The following is a 27,872-nucleotide window of genomic DNA, read 5'->3' as shown; positions in this document are numbered from 1 at the left end:
GGTTACTACTGTTCTCATGTCCTTTTACTAGGCGTACTTACAAATATTTCCATACTTAGGATTGTATTCTTAGTGTAGATTTTCAGAATTTGAATGATTGGCTCAAATAATATGAATATTTTCAAGACTATTGGTCCTTATGATAATCTGCTTTTCCAAAAGCTTTGATTATATGAGACTTGTTTTACTATACATTTTCTAGAATTAGATATCTTAATTATTTTCTTTTTTCTATCAGGTATATAAAAATTATACTTTTTAAAATTTAACTTCTTTTGATTTGATTTCTAATGAAACCTAGCATCTTTCTAGTTGTGCTTTCTCTTTGGTGAATTATTTGTTCTAGTCCCTTTTACTTTAGTATTTGCAAAGTTTTAAAATTTTTTTTTTGGTGGGGTTGTCTATTTGATTAGGTATTGTGCATACTTAACCTGTGGACTTTTTTTCTAGCTCAATAGATTTTTCCAGTAAAACACAGAGATAATTTTTTTCTTAGTTAATAATTAGCAAAAAAAATCTGCAGATGATCAAATAAAAATCCAACGTGAGGTATATGAGAAATAGGTTAAACAGGTTACTTTTTTACTAATAGTGTCAAAGAATAATATAAAAACTTGATCTTCCTCAGTTACATTACTTTCTTTTGTGAATGTGATTTCTAAAAAAAAAATGAAACAGTTAAAACTTACAGGTTTTGTTATTTTCCTGTTCTTTGTGCCTGAATCCCTAACCCTACCCACACAGCCTCAAGATGTAGGTAAGAAATTTACTTGTGTATTAGTTAAGGAATGTCTAGGTTGGGGTAATTTCTTATTTTTTAACCTTGCTTTATTTCCATTTAATTTTTCACTTTCCCCCCACTCTCATGAGCTAATATATACTGGTCACATATCCTGAACTAACCTTTCCAAATTTTGTATTTTCATGGTCATGTTACCGATCTATGGACAGAGATAGTGGTTATCCCACCCAGCACATGGTCACCAGCTTTATGGCAGTATAGAAAGTGTTGCTGGGATATATAATTTGGATTTGAGAATACTAGTATTTCTTACAAATGTATTTAGTGTATGTTAACAATGGGACACAAGATATGAGTTGGGATTGTTCTATATTCTTTGGTTGTCCAACGTGTCTTCCAACTAGGTGGTAAAAACCTATGCAAGACCCTTTTATATTACATATAAATATCAAAATATTTATATATTTTATAGATATTCTGAAGTTTGTACATACTGATAAATCTGGCCAAGACAGTGTCAGCCTAGGGAAGAAAAATTATATATGTTTTCTTCCCAAAGGAAGAATATTTTGAACTTCGGTTGTGTAGAGGAGGTGTCCTTTTGTAATTGCTCTGGCATGAATAAAGGACTTTTTGGTAACTTGCACAAAAGTTCCATAAGCATCTCAGTGCCCTGAAGATGTGATCTGTGTCTGACTTAATTTCATACCCCACAGTGCCTGCTAGTGAGACCAGTCACAGGGCTGAAAGAATGGTCATTTTTGAATTCTTCTTCTTTGCCCCTTGTAATGACTTCTTCAAAAACCCTGTAGATTTTTGTCTCTTCAATATATTTTTTAGCTATGCTTTCTTTTACATTTCCATTACTCCTAACAAAATTTGTGTCTTGCTGATTTCTTAAGAAAACAATTGCAAAAGTCCCCTAATGGGCTTTTTTTCCCTATCCAACCATTCATTCTCTCACCCATCTATTTGGCAAATAGTTCTTGTCACTTTCTCTTTGCCAGGCACTGTATCTAGTTCTAATTCACTGCATATTAGATATACCACTACCTGGCCAGTATTTCTTAGCATATAGAAATAATCATATTAGGTGATCCCTCCTTGTGTTTTTGATTTGTGTTTCCCTGATGACTAATGATGTTGGAAATCTTTTCATGCATCTGTTGCCATCTGTATGTCTTCTTTGGAAAAATGTCTATGCAGATTCACTGCCCATTTTTTTACTTGGACTGCAAGGGAGTTTTATGGTATTGAGTTGTATAAGCTCTTTATGTATTTTGGATATTAACTCCTTACTGAATACGTCATTTGCAAGTAGCTTCTCCCGTTCAGTAGGCTGCCTTTTAATCTTGTTCATGGTTTACTTCTCTGTATAAAAGTTATTATTTTGATATAGTCTCAATAGTTAATTTTTGTTTTTGCTTCCATTGCCTTCAGAGATATAGCTAGAAAAATGTTACTAAGACTGATGTCAGAGAGATTACTGCCTATGTTTTCTTCTAGGGATTTTATAGCTTGGGTCTTTATTCCATTTGAGTTTACTTTTGTGTGTGATGTTAGAAAGAGGTCCAGTTTCATTCTTTTGTATGTAGTGTCCAGTTTTCCCAACACCATTTATTGAAGAGACTTTCTTTTCCCTATTGTATATTATTGCCTTCTTTGTCACGTATTATATGTGACCATATAAATGTGGGTTTATTTTTGGGCTTTCAATTCTGTTCCATTGATCTGTATGTCTGTTTTGTGCCAGTACCACACTATTTTGATTACCACAACTTTGTAGTATATCTTGAAATCTGGTTTGTGATATGTCCAGTTCTTCTTTATCAAGATTGCTTTGGCTATTCAGGGTCTTTCGTGGTTGCATATGAATTAGATAAGAAATAGTAAGTGTTGGCGAGGATATGGATAAAAATGAACACTGATACATTATCAGTGGGTATATAAATTGGCACAGTCACTGTGGAAAACAGTGTATGGAGGTTCCTTGAAAAATTTAAAATACTATATGATCCAGTAATGCCACTACTGGGTATTTACCCAAGGAAAATGAAATACTAATTTGAAGAGATATATGTATCCCTATATTTATTGCAACATTATTTGCAATGGCCAAAATATAAAAGCAACTCACGTATCCATCAATAGAGGAATGCATAAAGATGTGGTGTTTATTCACGGAGAATTACTCAGCCATGAAAAATAATGAGATCTTGCCATTTGTGATAACATGGATGGACCTTGAGGGTATTTTGCTATGTGAAATTAGTCCGACTGAGAAAGACAAACCCCATATGATTTCACTTTAATGTAGAATGTAAAATACAAAAATAAACAAACAAAAAACCCAGATTCATAAATACAGAGAACAAACTGGTGGTTGCCAAAGAGATGTGGGTGAAGGAATGAGTGAAATAAATAAAAGGGATTAAGAGGTACAAACTTCAGTCATAAAATAAATAAGTCATGGAGATGAAAAGCACAACATAAGAATATAGTCAATAATATGGTAATAATGCTGTATGGGTGACTGATGGTGACTCTATTTATTGTGGTGAGCACAGTAACATATAGAATTGTCAAATCAATTTCAATTCAATTCAATTTCAATCGCCTGAAACTAATATAACACTGTATGTTAATGATTTTCAATTAAAAAAAGAAATAACCATATTAATATTATATATAAACATTTTCAGTGGCTCTTCATAGCTTCTAATTGAAGCCCAAACTCCTGGGCTTTATATGAAAGACCCCCAAAATATGGATCCAAGCTTCTTCTATCCTAGTTTCCACTCTTCTTTATGACCCACTCTCTCATGAAAGTGGATTAATTGACTTTCTCTAAATACATCCCAAGATTTCTTACCTTTGTAATTTCTCTCACATTATTCTCTCCACACAGAGATGAACCTCCTTATTTCTCTACTGGCTGAAATCTTGTACATTTTTTCAGTCTCAACTCCTATGTTACTCTTGCTATAATCCTTTTCTGGTTTCTCATCCAAGCATCATAAAGCATACCTGTCATAAACTTACCCATATTTCTTCAGAATGTCATGTACATTCTAAATTTAATTATAGTCATGTTCACAAGTATCTTGCACTATGAGAATATTTAGAAGATGTCTTAATTATCACTGATTGCCTCATATTGTCTAGCACAAAACCTTGCAAAAGTAGAGACTCCATAAAAGTAGTCTATGTGGACAAATATAAGTGTGCTTTGATTAATATATGCTCCTTGGCAGAGAATCAGTGATTTTAGCTTAGACCAGAGATTATCTAGATATCTGTGTCTAACTAACGCTATAAACGATACTGACTACTAGCACATGATGGCATCTCTTGTTGGACCCTGTAGTAACAGTGCATCACGTCTCGGTTAATCTTCATACTTCTTTCCTAGTCATACATGATAAGTACTTAGTATGAAAATGGTGCTTGGACTTGACATTTTTACTGGGGAGCCATCAATGACAAATCTGGAGTCTGGCCTGTTTGAGACTAATTCAAGCCAACTCAACTTAATGAATATCTCTTGAGTACATAGTAAGCTATGATTAAGATCTCAAATTTGGTTCATAGGACTTCTCTCCTTGCTAAGTATGCCAAATTACTTTCTACAGTTAGTTTTCTATTTTATACTTTGTAAATGTAGACATCACGTATGGTTATTTGGTGGGAAAATCCTCAAATACCAGGATACATAATAACCTATATATCTTTGCTTTTCAGATGATGTCAGTATCACCCAGAAATTTATAGAGGAGAATGTTGGATATATGTGAGTTTCCTTAAACTATTTCTGATGATGATAGTGTTTACATGATCTTCTCTGATATATTCCAGAAATGTTAATGCTTCTCAAAAGTAATTCCATTAAAGAATAGCTGTATTTACTGGAAGGGGAGGTGAACCATGAGAGACTATGGACTCTGAAAAACAATCTGAGGGTTTTGAAGGGGTGGGGGGTGGGAGGTCAGGGTACCAGGTGGTGGGTATTATAGAGGGCACGGATTGCATGGAGCACTGGGTGTGGTGCAAAAATAACGAATACTGTTATGTTGAAAATAAATAAAAAAATAAATTTAAAAAATAAATAAATAGAAAAAAAAGTAAATACAGTATCACTCATAAAATTCAGATGAGGCATCTAAATTGTCAAGAAACTGTAAAATTTGTAGCCCTCACACTTTGATAATTTCCTGAGTCTGGTCAGCAAGTGAATGTTTCTATGAGTTTTTGTTGGACCGAAGTGGAAATTCTACAGGTGGTCATTGTGTACTCTGTGTGGACTCTTGTAGAGCTATCATCGTATTCGCTCAACATATTCAGGAGGCCTCCTTTGAAGAAGTAGAAGTGTTGGTAAACACCATGAAGGAATATCGAGATAAATGCTTGGGTGACAGGACTCTCCTAATGTGTTCCAAATCAGCTGTAAGTAAATTGTTTGCATTTTTTAAACAAATAAGCTTATTTGTTACACAGAGAATTTTTGGATTGAAATATTGAAAGAAAGAGATGCTCTATGCCCCCACTTTTTTTTTTTTTTTTTTTTTTTTTTTTGCCTGGCTTTGGGATTTAAGATAAGACACTTTCCTTGGAGAGATGCAATTCTGTACCATGGTGCACAGGAGGAACTGACTATGAGGTTGCAGTCCACGCCATGGGTGTACAGGCAGGGAGGCAGCCAATAGCCTGACAACGTGCACAGAGGTACAGAGGTGTCCTGCTTAGCTGCCTGTCTCAAAGATCACATCCCCTTTTCTGGGCCACTACCAAATAGAGTCACCATCTGCATTTTAATTTTTTTTAAAAGATTTTATTTATTTATTTGAGAGAGAGAGGGAGAGCGGGAGTGGGTAGAGGAAGAAGTAGACTCTTAGCTGAGCAGGGAGCCCAACATGGGGCTAGATCCTGGAACTCTGGGTTCATGACCTGAACCAAAAGCAGATGCTTCATGGACTGAGCCCTCCAGGTACCCCACTATCTGCATTTCTAGAAGACTATTACGAAACACTACTGCTAATACTTTACCAACACAGTCACACTCTGACCTTCTCACCTTGAGAGAAAAGGGAAAAAGCTGTCATATAAGAGAAATGTAGGTAGCAAAGGAGGGGTAAGAGATTAAAGGGAGCCAGGATGGGGTAGAAAAAGTTCCCCAAAGGGTGGGATGGTTGTCACAGGTGTGGGTAACAATGCTTTATTGGTAATACTGGGGAAATTGGAATCTCTCTCCTGAAGGGTGACACTCATCACTCATTGTAGTCACTGTGTCATCCAAGAAGGCTGAAAAACTTTACAATGAATAAAAGATGTCTTTTACTTTTCCATTGTCCAGAATGATGTTTTATTGGAAAATATATGTGCTCTGGAGGGACTGCCACAAAAACATAATTTTTCACACTGCTGCAGTAAGGTTGACTTGGAAAGAAAACTTTGTTTCTTCCATAATAAGAAAGCTGATGTAGGATTTCTGCCTCCTCTCCCTACCCTGGATCCTGAAGAGAAATGCCAGACTTATAAAAATAACAGAGAATCTTTTCTAAACAAGTAAGTTTTCTTTTAGCAGTAGAATTGCCTAACTGAAAAATTATTCTTAGGCCGAGTCCAGTATCTCTTCCAAAGGAACATAGCTAGTTTCATTGATGGATTAATTCATTCAGTGTGCATTGTGGGTCACATTCTGTGTTCAGTGTTGAGGATATAAACATGAATAAGATATGAAATCTACTTTCCAGTTCCTTTCAATAAAGATGCATATTTTTCGAATGCGGTAAGCCCTAGAACAGAGTGTGTGCATGGTGCCAGATTGTTCCTGGAGGAAATGATCTACTTTTCCCAAAGGGAAGGTACAACTTTTACTGACGGTAAACATTAAATCAATGGGAGTCTATAAAGAATCTGTTTGGAATGGTGCAGTAATTACAGAAGCAGAGACTTTTTCTGGAAAGCTGGTGTGCTCACTGAAACTTAAATTACAAGTGGATTTGAACATTAAGTCAATCAAGTCCCCGAATCTCAGATGGCATGTGCACAGGTAGCTATTCTTTGAATGTGGTAGGGAAAGCTCCAGACTGTATGGTCGCGGCCCTAGTTCAGTGTTCCGGATGGAAACTGTAATCATCACTCTGATTTGGGGGTTGGCAACTTAACTGGCAAAACTTTTACTAGCGAGTGGATAATGCTGCCTTATATTGAAGGCTTCCTCTTCCTCCTTATATGGAAGTCCTTCCTCTTTCGGTTTTTTAACTCGATCTTCTCGTCTTTTCCCGTCTGTCCATTCCCTTCCCTTTGCTTCCCACTCCTTGTCTACCATTTTTAAAAAAATGTCTTTCCTGCTTTAAAACACTCCTTCCCTCTTTCTTCTTTTCTAGTTACGTCTATGAAGTTTCCAGAAGGAGCCCCTTTGTTTTCGCTCCTACGCTTCTCACTGTTGCTGCCCGTTTTGAGGAGATGACTAAAACTTGTTGTGAAGAACAAGACAAAGCTAATTGCTTTCGGATAAACGTGAGTCTTGCATTTATTTCATTAAGACGACGAGGAGTCACCCCACACTGTGGGTCCTTAGTTAAACTCAAATTATAGCAAAGGGAGGTTTGCCATTTATCAGCCATTTTCTTGCCACATTCACAGGTGTTGTCAACCCTTTGTCCACCTGCTGCTGGTCTGAATTTCTTAATAATTGAAACCCTTGAAAGACAATCGCCTATTTCCAGGGTTTTTCTTCTAGCATTGTCTTCCTTGTAAATTGGAAGAGAGCCCTAGTGAGTGAATATCTCGGCTAAAAATGACATTTATCTTTTATTCTGGACAAACTCTTTTGGCCATCCATAAAATTTAATCATCCCATTAGAGACGGACAAACTCACAGCACACTGTATCACTTACCTTCCTACCGAGCATAATTCAGTCATCAGGAAGGCAGGCCTCACTTTATAATGTGCCACAAATGCACGTGTCTTTTGATATATAAATGTATTAGGATAAAAATTCCATAGATTTTTCTGTTTCTGAGCTAACTTTGAAAATTTGGTGAAGATATAGTTAAGAAATAAGAGAATAGTGGGATTTTGGTTTTGCTTTAATGGATTTTTCTTTTTCTCCTTCAGGCAGAACCTGTCATACAATACTTAAAAGCATCATCTTCTTTTCAAAAAAATGTTTGTGGGGCATTTATGAAGTTTGGACCACAAGTTTTAGGATTGATGTGAGTTTTAATATGAATCTTGTCTTTGCTTATATTTTCTCCTCTGTGTCCCATTTTTGTACAATTGTGGATGATTTTCATTTTTATTCTTTTCCACGGGTGTTGAGGGAATTCTCGGTCCACATGGGTGACCTAGAACCAGGACATTAGATCCCAATGAGGGAAGACCTGGGAGGTGGAGAGACTCTAGGGAGAAAGAGGGTCACTTCTGAGATATTCTTTGATTCATTGGGAATCTGAATTGGTCTGGGAGTTCCCAACGAGGGTTTTAAAATCTCCAAGTGCTTTCGATGGGATGTACCCCCAGTCTTTGACTTTAATGACTCGGAGACAACTTTAAAAGGATACATTTTATCTCCAGTGCTCATCTTGACCAATTAGTAATGGTGCTATAATTGCAATGCTTTGAGAAAAACTCCGGGATCTCAAATAGATCAACAGGAAAGAGTTCTGGGATGGGTTATCTATCTCTGCCATGGGCTCACAGCAGGAAGCTGTGATCCTGACAAGTGTGTTTTGCTCTAAGAAATTATGGAGGCAAATATATATCTCAGGACTTTTTATCCTGCTCTTGGTCTAGGACTCAAAATATCAGCCTCAGAGTTGCTGAGTGATCCTGCAGGCTGTGCCACACATGAACAGCTCTTTGGTACAGATATCTGTGAATAAAACAAGGGTTCCAATTCTCACTGCAGCTGTTCATATTTTACCAGCAAAGAAGTCCCCCTTCCCTTACTTGCTGTTCGAGTTGTTTTAGTGGTTTGTCAATTCTTTTTCCAGAAATGTTGCTATACTTAGTCAAAAGTTTCCCAAGATTGAATTTAAGGAACTTATCTCCCTCCTAGAAGATGTTTCTTCCAACTACCATGGATGCTGTGAAGGGGATGCCGTACAGTGTATCCGTGCCAGGGTAAATATTTTCTGGAGCCAAGTGCAGATGGTGATTTGGGGGAGCCATTTTTTTTTTTTTTTAAATTCTGAAGTTGCCCTGATATGTGGCTACTTCATTTACCACACAAAACAAGAATGCTCATAAGGGATGCTTGGGTGGCTCAGTCAGTTCAGAGGCTCAGATCATGGTCTCAGGGTCCAGGGATTTACCCCCCCTTACCTTCTGCCATCCAGCTTTGGGCTTCCTGATCAGCAGGGTTCTGCTTGAGGAGTCGCTCTTTCCCTCTTCCACTGCCCCTTTCCCCTGCTTTCTGTCTCAAATAAATAAATACATCTTAAGAAAGAATGTTAATACATTGTTAAATGATAACATAAAATAAATAAAATAAAAAATAAAATATTAACAAACAAGCTCAAATAAAACTTTGAGGGTTTTTTCTACATGGGATTATTGTGAGATTGCTCAACAGATTTTATTTTACACGGCTAAATGTACTTGCCATAAAACTTTAGGAAGGGGCGCCTGGGTGGCTCAGTGGGTTAAGCCACTGCCTTCGGCTCAGGTCATGATCTCAGGGTCCTGGGATCGAGTCCCGCATCGGGCTCTCTGCTCAGCAGGGAGCCTGCTTCCCTTCCTCTCTCTCTGCCTGCCTCTCTGCCTACTTGTGATTTCTCTCTGTCAAATAAATAAATAAAATCTTTAAAAAAAAAACTTTAGGAATTAAGAATCACTTAAGGCAGATTGAAGTTTTCTTTACTATTGCACATCTTCTTTTAGAGATATTCAGCATTAAGTAGTAAAACTCAGAGAACAGTTTTTACCATCATATTTTTAAGAACTGCTTTCTCTGAGTTTCCTCAAGCAATTTCAGAGCAGTCCTGTCAAGTAAGTGGAGATGTTAATTTAAAATAACTCTGACATTATTCCTTAAAGTGATTTTCTAAGGGCATATACTGGTAAATATATCATCGACTTACTTTAAGTTGTTCATGCACACAAAAGTAACACAATTTCATTAAAAATATCTCACCTTCTGGGGTGCCTGGGTGGCTCAGTCAGTTAAGCTTTCAACTCTTAATTTCGGCTCAGGTCACAACCTTGGAGTCCTGGGATCAAGCCCTGCCCCAGGCTCCCCACTCAGCAAGGAGTCTGCTTATCTCCCTCTCTCTCTTCCCTCCTCCTGCTCTCTCTCTCTCCCTCTCTTTCTCTCCCTGCGGCTGTTAAATAAATTAATAAATAAGTAAATCTTTAAACAGAAATGAGAAAAATCTTGCCTTCTTAGTTGAAATGAGACTTTTTCTTAGTGACTTTTAATTAGTTTTACTTTTTAAAATTCACAGCAAATCTGTATGTTAATTTGATTTTTAGAATATGAAGAGATATACATTTTATTTCAAGCAGTGGACAACAGATGTCCCCAAAGATTATTTTGTCCTTAATCGGACTTCAACTAAAAACAATCTCACTCAGTATTTTTGTATTGTTTGGCTATGGAAATGTGTGTTTTATAATATTAAATGTTATATACTGAATTAGAATATAATGGAGGATTTTTCTGTGAAGCTCAGAGCTGAAACTAAGAGATCGTATGATGACCTTGATATCTCTTTATAATGCCCTCATGGAGAAATAAGAGTTATTAAATTGTAGTTTGTTCAAAACAGAAGTGAATTCCAGACATTAGAGAGATGTGTTTCCCAGAAGAGTGATGGCCTTCAGTAAAATGTTTATCTATTTGCAAGGATTGTCTTCTTGGTTCTATCTGGTCTGTTGGAAACGTGGTGCAACACACCACATCCTGTTTTTTGCTTCAACCCAGAGCTTTATCCCATCTTTCATCCTCAGTGTTCACCAGAAGAAGAGGCAGACCAGCTTAGGTGAAGTCAGAGAGGCCTGGAATAGCTTAGTGTTTTCTGAAACTCAACATAGTACATGTGAAAGTGGAACCGGAAGGAGGAAAATGTGCAGACTTATACCAGGGAGTTTGCAGAAGAGATGAGGGGGCAGATCAGCTTTTAAAAAATTATCCAACTAATGTGTAAATAAGAAAACTTCACCTTCTCCCTAATTCCCACCATTTGCCATGGAGGTCAGAATTAGGCTGAAGAGCGAGAGAGAGGATACAGTAAGGGTTTTTGTTTTGTATATCATTTCGCAACTTGAACAGCTTCAGATTAATAATAACCATGGGGAAATGGTAACTGAGTAGGATAGCTTCTTATGTTTGAGAGTCACCATCTGGTAGTTGCTCTGATAGTCCATTTGTTAATCAGTTTGTCATTCACTTATGAGTAGTTATTCACTTAGGAAATACTTATTGAGTTTCTGCTATGTACTTGGCCATATAGTTCCAGGGCATGAGAAAAGACATCTAGGATTATAGATGTTCTAGTCACATGTCTTTGGTGGTCTTCATTTAAAAGGAAAGAAATAACACAGAATTTAAAATGCCAATATATCAGGGTATTAGGAGTGAAGTATTTAAAAGATTAATGTTTAACAATAAAATGGGAATTTATAGGAGAGTCTGTTTTCATTATTATGTCATTTAAAATCTTCAGCAATAAAACTTGCCTTCCTGTGAAAACTTCATGTGTATTACATTAAGACAAAATTTAAATACTGCTTTCCTATTATCTGATGAATAATTTTGTGTGTTGATGCAAATCCAGATGTGAGGTTCACAGTTGGTTGTGTATGCAATCATTTCATTATGAAGGAAAATCCAGCCCTGAAGGAATGATGAGAATAAAGTAATTTTTCATTCTTCTGTCATACAGAGCAAGGTTATGAGCCATATTTGCTCCAAACAAGATTCCATCTCCAGCAAAATCAAAGAGTGCTGCGAAAAGAAAATACCAGAGCGTGGCGAGTGCATCATTGCCTCAAATAAAGACAATAGACCAGAGGACTTAGCTCTAAGAGAAGCGAAATTTACTGAAAGCGAAAATGTGTGTGAAGAGCGAGATGCTAATCAAACGATCTTCATGGCTGAGTAACATAAATCTATACTGAAATTTCTAAGGCAAACAGAAACTTATGATTTGACCTATTTTGGCTAATTTGGGTGGAAGGAATGGGGAACCATTCAAATCATTGGGTACCACATAATTTTAAAAAATGATGGTTATAGACTCTGGTATTTTCACCTGATTTTAAGGAGATGCAACTGTGTGATTCCTGGGATGGCTAACATTTCTTGAGTACTTGCTATGTGCCAGACAATAGGCTCGATACTCAATGTGGATGATCTGTTTGAGTTCTCACAACAGTCACGTGACACCAGTGTGAGTTCCCCCATTGTTTCAGATAAGTAAATGAAGGTACAGAACAGCTAAGTCGCTTGTTGAAGGGTCACAGCTAAAAGCTGGCTGAGTAAGGATTTGACCAGAGGAGGTCTGGTCTAGGAATTTGTAGGCTGAAATGCCATGGTAGGCCACTCCACAGCTGTTCAAGGAAATCTAGTGGACTTGGAACCAAAGGGACAGGATTTGAGACCTGGTTGGGTCACTAGAACAAGTTAATCATCATACATAAAATTCATATAAGAATATTCATTCATTCCAAGCTTATTGGTAATGAAACCTAATCCAGGCACTATATGAGGTTAGACAGGGCTTTTATCCACAGTAAGCTTTCATCAACAGGGAATGCTATGGGGGAAGAGACAGACTTATAAATAAATGAGTGCACGGCACGTCCTTTTATTTCTGAGAGCACTGTGTAATCCGTAACGTAAAGACAGAGGAGGAAGTGGTCAGTTCTACCTGGGAAACCTGGAAAGGCTTGATAGGGAAGAGGTGTTTAAAGACATTTTGGTAATCTAGACAGAAGGGGGAGATCATGGATAGAAGTATAAAACCACTTGGTGAGTTTGTGACTTTGTGTGGGGTATTTGCAGTGAGAGAGGAGGGTAGTGCAAGGTACACATGCGGCCAGATCATGCAGGCATGCTAAGTGACAAGATGCCACTGAAGGGCTTTCCCTGAAGAATAAGGAAGGACAAAATCACTTTTGTCTTTTAGAAACTTCATCTGGAATGAATCCCAGTTTGGGGCTTAGGTGGTTGGGTAAGTAGTTTTCAGATTCAATGAGATGGGAAGTATGGGTTGAAGGTTTTGTGGGAAAGAGAATATGTTTGGATCTGATGACACTGACTTTGAGGTACACAGAAAGTAAGCAACTGGGAAGGCTGTGAAACAATTTCTGTTTACTTGAGTATAGTTGACACACAATGTTACATTAGTTTCAGGTGTACACCGTAGTGGTTTGACAAGTTTACACATTATGCGAGGCTCGTCACCAAGTGTAGCTGTCCTCAGATCCCGCACACCGTTATTACAATACTGTTCACTAGGTTCCCTGTGCTGTGCCTTTTATTCTCATGACGGATTCATTCCATAACTGGAAGCCTGTAGCTCCCACTCCCCTTCACTTATTTTGCTCATCCCTCCCGACTCCAACAGCCATCAGTTATTCCACTTTTTGTTTATTCATTTGTTTGTAGTCCTTTTTTTTCTTTTTTTAGATTCCACTTATGAGTGGAATCATATGGTATTTGTCTTTCTCAGTCTGACTTATTTCATTTGACACAATACCCTCCAGCTCCATCCATGTGGTCCCAAGTATCATGAGACAATTTTGTATGTGAACCTGGAGCTCTGGAGGATGGAGATTAGGGAAAATTTACCAAATGTTAAATGCTTTTCACCTACTAACCGATTTAATTTTTGAAACAACCCTCTGTTGTTGGGATGCTTTTAGTGTCCTCATTTTACAGGTAAGGGGATGGAAATGCAGAAGTTAAGTAACTTGCTCCCAAGTGACACCGATAATATGTGGTGGGGCCAGGATTCGGACGCGAGCTGCCTGGCTCCAGACTCTTGCTCTTAGAACCCAGCCACTGTGTCCTATTGTTGGGGTTATTAGCTCAAACTGAACAAAATGTTAGAGGTAGCATGTCTCACTTCTATCTGGCACATGTACTCACCGAATGGAAGCAATTTTTTTATAAACCATCATCACCATCGTCATCATCATCATCACCATCATGTTACAACATAGTGTTTGAGGAGAAATCACAGAGCAACCCGGAGCATTCTGAGCCAGAGACAGAGTTTTCAGGTGCAGCATTTGACGCAAGATCATAATGGTGCACTTGACACACAATCACAATGGAACTTCCAGGCTAGGGTACGCTTCTAGGAATTTTTGTTGGCAGTTTTTTTTTTTTAATTCTATTCTATTCCTGTAGAAAGGTCCATGGCTTATATCAGATTTTAAGAATAGCCCTTGATTCTCTGAAGGGTAAATGCAGTTGTGTTAGGGTCTGGGAATATATCACACAAATAGGATTGAGACGGCAGGTGGGGAAGTAGAAGAGACAATGTCAGAAACACCAAGATTAATCAGAGAATCAAAGCCTGCGAACCAAAAAGGGATGTAGAGTTCCCTGGAATTGAGAAATTTTGTGAGGTATTACAACTTATTTTGAATGGATGGGTAATAAGATTTTTAAAAAAAGATCTTATTTATTTATTTGAGAGAAAGACAGAGTGAGAAAGAGAGTGAGCAGGGCTTGGGGCAGAGGGAGAGGGAGTAACAGACTTTCTGCTGAACAAGGATCCCCACCAAAGTCTGATGCTGAGCCAACTGAGCCACCCAGGAACCCCCATAAGATTTTATTATGAAGGCAATTGAAAGAGCACAGCTTGGTGCGTAGAGAAGATACCCCTCTCCTGCAAAGAAAGTCAGCTTGGTTTAGAGAAGAAAGAAGTAAGCATCCTACTAGACCTGGGTTCACATATTCCCATTAATAGCAAGGTGCTTCCCCAGTCTGAGACTTCCTTTCTTGAGCTAAAAATTAGTACTGATCTTGAGGACTAAGTGCAGTTAAAGAGAAAAGTGTTTTCAGAGGGTAGGGAGCATTTCTTTATCTCTTATGCCCCAGAACTCGATCCAGTGCTAGCACCTACTAAGGGCTCAATAAGTGTTAGCCTCTTTCCACTTGATTTCTCATTTCTCCCCAATCACACAGCCTGTATCCTTGGAGCTTCTCACTGAGGCCATGGAAACCACTGCCAATGACTTGGAGCTCCAGGGGTGGTGACTCCCATATTTGAGAAGTGATGGGATGAAGTTCCAGGCAGAACTGCTTCCCAGTCTCTCCCCAAGATGGTCCTGGAGTGGGGAGCAAGCTATATTTCCACCATTTCAAGTTGGAGGTTTGAATGCAGTTCCCAAGAAAATTAAACCTGCTATGTATTTTCTCAAGTATTGGTGGCATGATATACTATTTCTGATGTTTTACACATAAATCTTCCCAATAATTAACTCAGAATAACTCATCATTCTATCCTCTCAAGTAAAGGCACAGTTGGTTTAAAATATACTACAGAAGAGAACCTTTGTAAAATGATGTCCTGTAGTCAAAATATCCTCTGAAATCACTCCCTGAGCAAACAGGAGGAGGAAATTAGCGTTTGAAAGCAGACTCAGTGTTATATCAGACTAGCTTAAGAGATAGCAAGATTTGATATTTTGTTCTTTCTCTAAGGTCTAATGCAAGAAACCTTGTACACATCGCAGGTTTCTTTATGAATACTCAAGGAGACATCTGGAACTGTCTGTACCGGAGCTTTTAAGAATTGCTGGGGTGTATGAGAATCTTCTGAAGGAGTGTTGCCGCACAGAAAACCCTCCCGACTGTTACCGCCATGCAGTAGGTTCCACCGTTCTGGGCTCACAGAACAGGACAAACCAAAGCCTAACAACAAACACTTCATAACTGACATCAAAGTTTTACTCTAGTCTAAGGAGTAGGAAATGTAATTGACCCATTTGAATGTACTCAAATTCGGTGCAGGCTGATCATTGGGAAGACTGATAATGTGTTAGGTTTCTGCACAATGTTTTGAACTACTAATTCTGTGTGTTGATGCAAAAAGAAGTCTTCTGATTCAATATTTTACATTTAGATCCTTATTTATGTACTCTGCATTTTATTAAACCATATAGTTTTTTTTAATGATTGTAAAAGTAATAAATGATTGCCAAAGATGATTAGGAAAGTATCAGAAGTTATAAAGATAAAAATGAAAGCTTTGATACTGTCACTGAGAAATAGCCATAATTAACATAGGTTTTTCCCATGTGATTTTAGCTATTGTAGTTATAAATTTCTTGTGAAAAGTTGTCATGCCCATTGTCCATTTTCCTGTTGAATTTAGTGTGTTTTAGTGTCAACTCATAAGCATTCCTAATGTATTAGATAAATTAATTGTTTGACATTTCTGATTTGTTTCTTATTCCTTTGATATGTATTGCTTTTGCTTTATTTAAAAAATTGCTTCCACTTACCATAAAAGTCAGTTTACACCCATTCATATTTGAGCAATGAAGCAAGAGAACTTGACTTTCAGACTAGCTCTACCACTATCTGTTCCTGACCCTTAAATGAATCACAGTGCTAGAAAATTCTCTTTTTATATGGAGGTGCAGTATGTCGTACACACCCATTCACTGGTATGTAGTTTCCTTTCTGGTTGCCGCTCAGTAGACATCCAATTTTATGCTGAGGAGATAGAGTTTGTCAAATATTTGAAGACAATTATTGGGGGTTTTAAGTTCCAATTCTAAATGATGGAAAAGAAGACATGAAATATAGATAAATATGATTTAAAAGGTTCTGTAGCAATATCGACTAGCTGGGTCATTCTAGGCAAGATATTTGACTTCATAAGGCTGATTTCCTGTATGTAAAGATGAGAGACCACTCTGGCCTCATGAAAGTGATTATCAGATGTGATCATTGTCAGCATAAGATTTGAGTTACACTTTGCAAGCTGGAAAGCTCTAAAAAATGTACAGGATCATAATGAAAAATTTGGAGTTTCAATTAATAAAAGCCATCTCTACATTTATAGTTGAAAAGGTTTAAATTCTTTTTTTTTAAAGATTTTATTTATTTATTTGACAGAGAGAAATCACAAGTAGATGGAGAGGCAGGCAGAGAGAGAAAGAGAGGGAAGCAGGCTCCCTGCCGAGCAGAGAGCCCGATGTGGGACTCGATCCCAAGACCCTGAGATCATGACCCGAGCCGAAGGCAGCGGCTTAACCCACTGAGCCACCCAGGCGCCCCGAAAAGATTTAAATTCTTAACTCATAAAGAAAACTACTCTCCATTTAGTAAACAATATATATGATAGTTTCAAACTACTATACAAATAAAAGCTATTTGACAAGTTGACATGAAGCTTATGATTAAATTTTAGAGAAAATGTTCATAAATATGATTGTTCTTGTTTTTAGGAATACAAATTCAATGAAACAACTGAGAAAAGCCTCAAGATAGTACAGCGAGAATGTGAGCATTTCCAGAATTTGGGGAAAGATGACTTGAAATACTAGTAAGTTGCTTGTTCAAGTTGGTTAACACTTGTGATGAGGATAAGTAAGATAAACAGTGCCACAAAGTGTCAAAAAATCAGCTCAGCCTTTTAGTTATGGGCAAATCCATCAACTGGGAAAGAATAAAAACACAAAAGTCAAGAATGTACATCAAGCTGTCATAGAATGAGGCTAGAAATAAAAGCAATACAAGATTCCAGAAAATTGATTCTCTAATGTTTTAGTTTTCACTTGGACTTGCTTTTGTCAATACCTCGCCAGACTCCCTGGATTCTGCCCCATTTAGGAAGGTGGGGGAAAGAGCAAACTTCAAGTCTTTGCAATTTCCCAAGGAAAAGATGGTTTGCCCAGATTTTAGACCCAACTTATTGAGCTTATAGAAATAATTTTGGTTTTATTTAACATGTTAATATTTGGTTTTTAGTGCTCTTGTGAGCATTCATGAGTGATACACAGTTTATTCTGGATTTTCTTAATGAATAACCAGGGTAATATAGTGTGTGTTTAAACCAAACATCTTTGAAACAAAACAGAGCTTAAAAAATAACTGTTTCTGCAATCTGGCTGTTGGCTGAGAACTCAAACTCAGCCCATTAAAGATATAAATTTCCTTCACCTTAGATTATCATTTTCCAACATGGATCTATTAATTAAATTCTCCCTTTAAAATATTATTTACTATGCAAGGGATTTCAAGCAGAATTTTACATACTAACCAAGATATTTTACATCCTAGTCCAGGAGTTCCTATGCTCCCAGGTAAGACAGGAGGAGCAAATTTGAAAATTCTGAGATTACCAGGAAATTAGGAGGAAACCAAAAAATGCAGAATCTAGGAGACAGGGTGTGGGGAAATAGGGAGTGAAGAGACAGTTCTCCGCTATTTTATAAGAAAGCCGAGGTTCACGTTGTCCTTACCTTGGTTGTCCCTAGCCTTGAAGAGTTAGGGTTTCAAGTAGTTAGACAAGGGAAAATGGGTATCTGTGTTTGTTTAGAACCAAACAGACAAATGTTCTTTCAGCTACCTTATCAAACTCACAAAGATAGCTCCCCAGCTCTCCACTGAAGAATTGACCTTTCTTGGCAAGGAAATGGTGACAGCTCTGGCCACCTGCTGCACACTGAGTGAAGAGTTTGCCTGTGTTGACAATTTGGTGAGCATGGCCCATGTACCTAACTATTCCTTAAAAAAAAAAAGACATCTGCTGTACTGTACTCATTGATCTATAGCAATTAGGCAGTTACATGCCTTTCTTCATGGTTTTCAACATTGTTGAGCAGGAATGTCAAAGTTTTTTAAGGGCCTCACTGCGTCACAGTCCTAAAAAGCAAAGGAGAATGTATTAAATATTTTCTTGGGGGTTTTCCAAATCATCTTTATTATTATTATTATTATTATTATTTTAATTTTTGAGCAGAGAGAGATGAGGAGAGAGAGTGAGAGAGCAAGGGAAGGAGCAGAAAGAGAGGGAGCAGCAGGCTGAGCATCGAGCCTGATGCATGGCTTGATCTCAAAACCCAGAGGCCACGACCTGAGTCAAAATCTAGAGTCAGGGGGCACCTGGGTGGCTCAGTGGGTTAAGCCTTTGCCTTTAGTTCAGGTCATGATCCCAGGGTCCTGGGATCGAGCCCCGTGTTGGGTTCTCTGTTCGGCAGGGAGCCTGCTTCCCCCTCTATCTCTGCCTGCCTCTCTGCCTACTTGTGATCTGTGTCAAATAAATAAGTAAATATCTTTAAAAGAAAATCAAGAGTCAGATGCTCAACCTCAAGGGACTGAACCACCCAGGCACTCCTCTTACTTCTTATTACTAATTTGTTATTTGTAAATTGTTAGCGCAAAAGTTTCAGAATGATATAAGAAATTTTGTAATTTTAATGTTACAAATTCAGTCTTGTCCCACCTGCTCAGTAAGAGAATTGATACTTCTGCCCAATCACAACTTGGATGTATCTCTTCAGGGCTGCGGTGGAGATTATCTTGGAGGATAACCTAGAACACCCTAGGAAAGGAATAAATCAAAGGGCCACTGTGGTTGGCTGCCACTTTCAGTTGGCTGATTTGAAGCTCTCTAGGATTCATAATTACAGATTTGTATATGTGCTAATGAGAAATTAACCTATAGCACTTGCATTACAATGGCTTGAAATTTTGTTGTAACGCAAGCTTCTACTTTGTACGTAGTATCATGCTTACAAGTGCGTGGGTTTTTCTGAGATAACAGTCATCTAGCAACAATCCAATGGTTTTTCTCACCATATTTCAAAACTCTATTCAAGTTTTAAACTCTTATCTAAATTCCGACTTTCACTGGGACAGATGGATTTAGTTCTTGGAGAGTTATGCGGACTAAATGAAAATCGGAACATCAACCCAGATGTGGACCACTGTTGCAAAACCAACTTTGCCTTCAGAAGACCCTGCTTTGAGGGCTTGGAAGCTGATAAAACGTATAGACCTCCATCTACGCCTCAGGATTTATTTGTCTTTCATACAGACTTATGTCAGTCTCATAATGAGGAGCTCCAAAGGAAGAAGGACAGGTATAAACATTCTCTTCCATTCACCTTTTTCTTCAGCCTGAAGGCACATCATGTGTTAACGAGAAGGCATACTGTAATACATCAGATATTGGTGTTCTAGTCCTGTTACTTCCATCAAATTGCCCACTCTCTCCTATCCAGAAAAACAGCAGGGCCTTTTCATGACTGTTGCTGGAAAGTCAATACCTCGCTAGTCTTTTCTTTCCCTAGGCATGGAGTGTCCAGTACATTGTGATTTGGAAAGGTGACTGAGGGACGCCAGCAAAAAGGCTCATAGGCAAGTTCATAATGAGCTGGACTTTCTTGAGGGAATATCATAGATATTTTCCCTGAGAATCTTGCTTACTGTTTGAAAAAAATGAGAGGCCTAAAAGGCACAAGAATTTCACTTTTGTCTTCTCAGGCAATGTTATAAATGCGAAAGAGTAAGACTTCAAGGGGGGATTTAGGTAGTATCTGTATCAGGTGCAGTGGAAACAGCATTCAGCTACTGAGGAAAAGGGAATAGAGGTTGTTTTGAAAATGAATTTTCTAGAAAGACCCAAAGTAATCACATAACCCACAGGACTGCCCATAAGAAAGATGTAATTTATGTTCACATTTTTTATACCATTTTTGTTGATAATGACCTCACCCTCTGAAGAGTGTTAACGTGAAATCCATCCCACAAGTTGAACAGTTCATAAAGCTTCTGGAGACTCCTTCGAAGTGGACTATTTTAACTTTTTATACTCCCCTCTAAGTCAAGTGCTCCCTAAGACATGTGAAATTGTGACAAGCGTTTTGGGGAAGAGGAGCTTAAGAAAGAGTCTTGAATTAATTCTGTCTGGCATCTCTGGGCCACAGGTTTCTTGTTAATGTAGTGAAGCGAGGGCCTGAACTTACAGAAGCAGTGCTGCGGCCGTTGCTCTCAGACTTCACGGACGTAGTGGCGAAATGTTGCAAAGCTGAGGACCCTGAAACCTGCTTTCGTGAAGAGGTAGTTCCGTTTCTTTTCCCCTGAAATTCATCCAGTATTCCTGGTCACACAAAATACAACCGAACTCTCAGTAGGACCCTGCTTCCTCCCTGCAATATCTCTGAGGCCTCTGGGAGCACCGTGAGCCTGATGTTCCAGGCAGATGTCCCTGTGGAAGGACCTCGGCACTGTCTCCTTGGTAACCGCACGGTGTATGAAAAAGATGCCAGTAGAACCCAGGTCCTGATTCCAGCCATCTTAATCACATAGCTTACACCAAGCTGTACTTCACCACCTCTAAATGAGGATGGGGATCATTATCCTTGAATTAGACCTTGGGTCCTTACTCTCTTACTCTCTTTGAATCACTCATTAGTTTAATAAAACGAATAGCCAGACTGGTTTGCAAAAGAAATAGTAATCAGGTCCAAAGAGGGGGGAGCACGAAGGGTGTTTGCGAAATCTCTCCGGGGGGGGGGGGGCGGGCTCACCTTCATGGGCCCTGCCGCAGCGTCCCTCAGGTGAACATGCATGTGTGTGAAGTGAGGCGTTGGTGGGGGCTGCGCGCCTTGAGGGGGAAGAGAGGAGGCGCGCTCCCCGAGGGCTCTACTCCAGGGACGGGTGTCTCTTGCCAGCCTGTGGTGGGTTCTCAGGTACGGGTGGATGCCAGCCCCAGAGGGAGGCTGCTTGGAAGTAGCTCTTCACTGATTTCCAGCTCCCTTTCTCACCTTTTCATTCCCAGCAACTCCCACTCTACCCCAGACTCACAGTGCGCGTGCACACACGCAAACTCGGACCCCTCGTGTCCTGCCTGCCTGGTCACAGACACGCACACTCCCACCCAGTCTTCATTCTGGTGGATAGCCCTCTACTTTTTCCAAGCGAGTGCTTAGTCAGTGGGAATTGTGTGTGTGTGTGTGGTTCAAATTATTAGCTTTTACAAATATTTTTAATGCAATTCAAGGTTATTAATCAGTATCTAGCATTGACCAGAGTGTGTATGTACATTGAGGTCATGGAAAGGGAGGGATGAGGTCCCCGGCAGTTCATAAACTGCACTTGAAGAAAGGGTGTTCATTGAATCCTCCCCTTCTACAAGATGGGACTGCTTTAATTTTTCTTCCCAAATTTCAAGGCAATATGTGTCTCTAAATTTAAATAATCATGTCTTAAATTCTTCTATGTGTTTTGTTTCTTTTTTTTCCCCCTCCCAGGGGCCCAAGGTGGTGGCCAAAAGCCAGGCTGCTTGAGAAACACAAAGCAAAACCCAACAAAGGTAATCCCCGCTGAGTCAAGTGCCAAATGCACATGTGGCTGGTGTGGTCACTCGGGCTTTTCCCTTCTGGTGCTTCAGTGTCTGTTTCTAGCTCATTCCATGTGCCTCGTACCTCACGCGCCCGTCTCGGTCCTCCCACATCCCTCAGTCTCTACCACTCTGCGTGGCCTGTTTCGTGGCAGCACTTCTCTTGATGTTCAAGCAGCTTTCCGAGGAGCCAAAGGGACCCAGTCCTCTGCCTCTCTGCTTCCGCACTCAACGGTCTGGACCAGAGTGGAAAAGCAATGAAAATCTGTGAATATTGACAGGGAGGAGAGGGCTGGTGATGGGCAGAGAAGCCTCAGTAACCTGGCCTAAGAGTCTTGCCACAACAGTGTGTTCCTAAGCGAAAAGCGAGATGTTTGTGATTTCACAAAGCGATGTGTAAAAGGTGCTCTCTTCTCTGCAGTTTAGGTAAGACACGTACACAAACTTTAGGAACAAATGGTGTTTAGCGTCTGGGAAGAGAGGCCTAGACCACCACAGTAGTCCAGGTTTGGGTCTACGAGAAGCACAACATCCTTACCACTCACAGTTTTCTATATACACGACTTCCCATCACCCAAGTTATACGATTTCACATTCGTGTGTTGCATTAAATACTATTTTTGCTTCCAGGTTGTGGGGAAAAGAGAGGAACACCGACTTCCCTGCTTCCTATCTTTCCTGCGGTGGGTCTCGTTTTCTGAGAAGAATGCGGTGAAAAGATCCTTCTGTAACCTTTACTGAAATCATTTTATTGAAGCGAGCAATAAACAACATCATAAAGTTATGTCTCAAAGACTGATGTCGTGCGTCAGCTTGATAACAGAATCAGTCAATCAGGATGTATTTGTCTCATCAGCATCGTGAGCTCCTTGGCAGATGTACACTGCTCCAGGGAAGGCGGGGCTGGGCAGCAGCAGTGGTGGGGGCCGACTCCTCAGAGATGCCTGTTCTTGCTGCTGCTGGAAAGGGCATGGGGAGCTAAGGCCAGGCAGCCCTCCTGCTCCCAGCACCCCCCACTGCCACTGAATGTTTTCAATGTACAAAACATCATTCAAAGTACTTTTTAATGCATGGAACCCTAACAACTGTATGAAGTAGATACCTTACCTTAAAAATATTTATTTATTTATTTGAGAGAGAGAGTGAGCACAGGTGGGAGGGGCAGAGGGAGAGGGAGAGGGAGACTCCTCAAGCAGACACTCCGCTGAGCACAGAGCCCAATGTGGGGCTTGATCTCATGACCCCGAGATCATGGCCTGAACCAAAACCAGGAATCAGATACTTACCTGACTATGCCGCCCAGGTGCCCTTGAAGTAGATCTCATTTTAATTCCCATTTTACAAGCAGGAACTGTTTGTAGAGTCATCTGTTCAATGTCATACAACTGGCAAGTGGCAGAACCAGGGTTTGCATTTGACTCCTCTAATCCCAGACCAGTATTCTGACCTCTGTACACCCTATGTCCTAGGGTGGATGTTGATGTCATTCACAGACAGGGAGGAGCACCTAAGGCATCAGCAACAGTGGCTCTTTTGTCTTACTCTTCCAAGCCGGGATCACTGTTAATATTGGAGATGTAAGTGCTTGTCGGTGATCTCTAAGGAGAGGGAGCTGAGGGAACTAGGAAGCAGGAAAGGAAGGTTGGTCATGGGGTTGTGGCCCGATTATCCTGACTGTTTTCTAAACTTCCAAAGTTTTTAGTGCTTCAAAATCTGGAATGGAAGATGATGACCATTTAAGAGATAATGCAGGGGAATAGTCACAGAGTTCTTTTAGCACAGCATTTATGGTGTAGTCTTTGGGATTTTCCTTTATTTCATCAACAAATACTTATTATTAGACTCCTACTGTGTGTCAGACACTGTACATACAAATATGAGGTGATCAGAGATGGTTCCCCATGGCAGGGAGAAGGATAGTAAACAAGCAATGACATATGATGTCATAGGGATAGAAGTCCCCTGCTGTGGGAGCACACAGGCACTACAATCTAAGCGGAAGTTGTAGGGGAAGTACTGGTGGGGGTGGGGCATCAAATTCCTGCTGCGGGTAACTTCCTGTATGGCTTCTGACAAGTTCCCTATAATCCAAGACATTTATTTCTTTGTATAACATGGGAGAATAATCTCCACTTCACAAAGGCTTTAGAGAAATGCATTGAATTACTATACAAAGTACTCAATGCCACGGCTAGCAGATAATAGATGTTTATTTTGGGACGTTATTTTGTCCTTTTGCCATTTTGCCAAACATTTCCATTTACTAATGAGGGAACAGGAAGAACGTTTCACTTAGATATTGGATAGTAAGTTTAACAAACAGAAGTGAATCAGCGCCCAGTTAGGTAATTCAGTTTGGTACCTATTAGTGGATTCAGCTATGTGTCCAGTACTGGGCTAGACACAACAGATACGAAACCAGAAGCCCGGGAATCTGCTGGGTTAAAATGAAATCAGTCCCATATTGTACAGGGAGACAATAAATACCTTTAAAAAATGATTTTATTTATTTACTTGAGAGAGAGCAAGAGAGAGCGAGAGAGCGCGCACAGAGAGAGAGAGAGAGGCAGAGTCCCCGCTGAGCAGGGAGCCCGAGGCGGGGCTCAGTCTCAGGACCCTGAGATCATGACCTGAGCTGAAGGCAGAGGCTTAACTGACTGTGCCACCCAGGTGCCCAGCACCCTTTCTTCAAGTGTCTTTTACGAACTGCCAGTGACTTCATACCTCCCTTTCCATGGCCTCAGTGTGCACACTCACTCAGGTAAATGCTAGATACTTATTAATAGCCTCTAATTATAAGACTCTATAATCACAGAGGAACTTACCCTACAACTCTCTACTGATATTCCAGAGAACATACTATTAAAAAGCATGTCACCAACTTGATGTGGGAAAAGGAAGGGGAGGAATGGTTTATTAAAAAGTTATATTTTGCCTCAGAAGAGAGGATTTGGAATGAGGGCACATCACTCTGTATTGCTTAGAACTCAGACCAGTGACGAGACCATACCAGAATTCAGTGCAAGACGAATTTTCTAGTATTAACGATGACTTTCAGTGGGGTGGGCCTCATGGTACAGCAATGAGTATCGAACTGCACAGTCATGAGCAGTCCCTGTCCAGGTTTCCTGTGGGATCCAGGAATCTAGTCCTGGTCTTTCTAAGGTTCCTTCCAACTCTGTTTCTATGACTCAGATAAGAATTTGGTTTGTGGTGAAATAATATTCATTAAACATCATCACTGTGTCTTGTGTACCTTCCATTTTTCATCTTAAAGGTCAGGGTAACGATTTCACTCTCGTAGGGAACAAGTTCTGGGCTGTCTTTCCAGTCTTATCAGGAAACCCGTCCCCTTGCCTTGGCTTCAATAATCCTCACTACTTGTTTGTCCGCTGGTCTGAAATTCTGCCTTCAGTCACTGATAAAGGACTTAACATCATTTTATGTTTCCAAAAATCTTTTACTCTGAGATGAGAATTCAACTAGGATATAAATTTTGTCCATTATTTTAATAAAAAGAGGGATTATTTCTGCACACATGCAATGGTTCCTTTTTTTTTTTTAAGTGTCATCTCCAATCAATTAATAGTGGCCTTCTTGTGGCACTGAGTGGGGAAACGAGGCAGTGATCCCTTAGTAAGATCTGTAGTGGGTGACAGTCTGGCCTGTCTCATCCGAAGTGTTGGCCATCCCGAGAGTAATAGGTCCGCATAGAATGCACAACGGAAGAGCTGCTGAGCGTTAGCACTCTTTAGAGGACCTAAAAAAGTAATGAAAACCTGCCAAAGATAATTTTTCACTTGCTGACCCTAGTTTTCCATCACACATGATCTATATTCTTTATCACTAGCCAACATGTCCCAAAGCTAAACAAGAACAGATTTATCATTATTTTTCAGGCAGATAAATCCTTCTCACTTGATATACAAATGTAGCAATTATTAATGAATTAATATTAAATAAAAAAATATATATTTGCCTAGGAAACCAGAAATAAGAATATATGGGTAGCACAATCACACGATGGACTGTCAGTCTTAGATATTATCTGGTCCAAACCCTCCATCTATAAATAAGGCAACTCGGGATGGGAATTGTTCAAGTAGTAACCAGTGATCTCCAAAACATTTCCAAAACTTTTGGCTTTCACATTTTTCCTAGACTTTTTATTTAATCATTAAGTACCCCTTTCTTCCCCTAACCCCCCAAACTGGGTGTTAGGTGAAGCTAGATCCCTAGCTCAGGAATGCTGACACCGCAGTTTTCTGAACTCACTCTTGAGCGCTGTGGGCTCCAAAGTCAAGCCTGGATTTCTCCCCATGAGTCTATGAGCAAATTCTATGACCCCGAGTTTCTTGTCGTTATTGATCATTTTTCAAATACCTTTTTTTATTTTAATTCCAATATAGGTAACATACGGTACTCTATTAGTTTATATTATTATATTAATATTATATTAGTTTTGGGAGACAATCGAGAGATTCAACAAGTCAGTGCAGCACTCCGTGCTCGTCGTGACGACCGTACTCTTCATCTCCTTCACCTGTTTCACATCCGCCCCCACCACCCTCTGGTAACTGTCTGCTGGTTCCCTACAGTCTGTTTCTTGGTTTCTCTCTTTCTCTCTTTCCCTTTGTTTGTTTTGTTTTCTTTCTTAAATTCCACACGAGTGAAATCATACAGTATTTGTTTTCTCTGACTTATTTTGCTTAACATTATACTCTAGCTCCATTCATGTAGCAAGATTTCATTCTTTTTTTATGGCTGAAAAAATATTCTATTGCGTATGTGTACACCATGTTTCTTTATCCATTCGTCAGTTGATGACGCTTAGGTTGCTTCCATAATTTGGCTATTGTGAATAATGTTACAATAAACAGAGGGATGCATTTATCTCTTCAAATTAGTGTTTTTGAATTTTTTGGATAAATACGCAGGTGTGTGATTACTGGATCATGGTCTAGTTCTATTTTTAATTTTTTGAGCAACCTCCCTACTGTTGTCCACAGTGGCTGTACCAGTTTGCATTCCACTAGCAGAGTAGAGGAGTTCATTTTCCTCCACGTTTTTGCCAATACCTGTTGTTCTTGAGTTTTTCATTTTAGCCGTTCTAACAGGTGAGATCTCATTGTAGTTTTGATTTGCATTTCCCTAATAATGAGTGATATTCAGCATATTTTCATGTGTCTGTTGGTTATTTAGATATATTCTTTAGAGAAATGTCTCTTTATGTCTTCTGCCCATTTTTTAATTGGACTATTTGTTTTTTGGGTTGTTGAGTTTTATCAGTTCTTTATATATTTTAGATGCTATCTCTTTGTCAGGTATGTCATTTGCCAATGTCTTCTCCCATTCAGTAGGTTTCCTTTTACTTTTGTTCATTGTTTCCTTCACTATGCAGGAAATTTTTATTTTGACATAGTCCCAATAGTTCATTTTTGCTTTTATTTCCCTTGCCTCAGGAGACATATCTAGAAAAATGTTGCTATGGCCGATGTTAGAGAAATTACTGCTTGTTCTCTCTTCTAGAATTTTTATGGTTTCAGGTCTCATGTTTAGGTCTTTAATCCATTTTGAGTCCATTTTTGTGTATGGTGTAAGAGAGCGGTCCAGTTTCATTCTTTTGCATGGAGCTGTCCAATTTTCCCAACACCATTTGTCAAGGATACTCTTTTCCCATTGCATATTCTGTCCTCCTTTGTAGAAGATTAATGGACCACATAATTGTGGTTTTCATTTCTGAGTTTTCTATTCTGTTCCATTGATCGATGTGTCTATTTGTGTGCCAGTATTATCGTATCTTGATTA

The 27,872-nt window shown here is 39.3% G+C and overlaps 1 protein-coding gene across 3 annotated transcripts; it reads left to right on the top strand.

Annotated features, from left to right (window-relative positions):
* The first annotated feature begins 605 nt into the window (after positions 1-605).
* On the top strand, positions 606-22,848 carry AFM (afamin). Of its 3 annotated transcripts, XM_082728141.1 has the most exons (15): positions 606-757; positions 4,484-4,532; positions 5,053-5,185; positions 6,093-6,304; positions 7,129-7,261; positions 7,864-7,961; positions 8,742-8,871; positions 11,634-11,848; positions 15,442-15,574; positions 17,164-17,261; positions 18,284-18,416; positions 19,580-19,803; positions 20,650-20,782; positions 21,976-22,037; positions 22,695-22,848. In XM_082728141.1, exons 1-14 carry the CDS (start codon positions 670-672, stop codon positions 22,009-22,011), a joined length of 1,815 nt encoding a protein of 604 aa, XP_082584267.1. In that variant the 5' UTR covers positions 606-669; the 3' UTR covers positions 22,012-22,037; positions 22,695-22,848. The 3 variants fall into 3 exon arrangements, with proteins under 3 accessions (XP_082584267.1, XP_082584268.1, XP_082584269.1); XM_082728142.1 differs by lacking the exons at positions 8,742-8,871; positions 11,634-11,848; XM_082728143.1 differs by lacking the exons at positions 11,634-11,848; positions 15,442-15,574.
* Positions 22,849-27,872: the final 5,024 nt, after the last annotated feature.

This window comes from Mustela nivalis (assembly GCF_964662115.1).
Source record: "Mustela nivalis genome assembly, chromosome: 4".
In the NCBI taxonomy this organism is placed as follows: Eukaryota; Metazoa; Chordata; class Mammalia; order Carnivora; family Mustelidae; genus Mustela; species Mustela nivalis.
The sequence above is the reverse complement of the archived record's forward strand: the minus strand, read 5'-3'. Positions and strand labels throughout refer to the sequence as shown.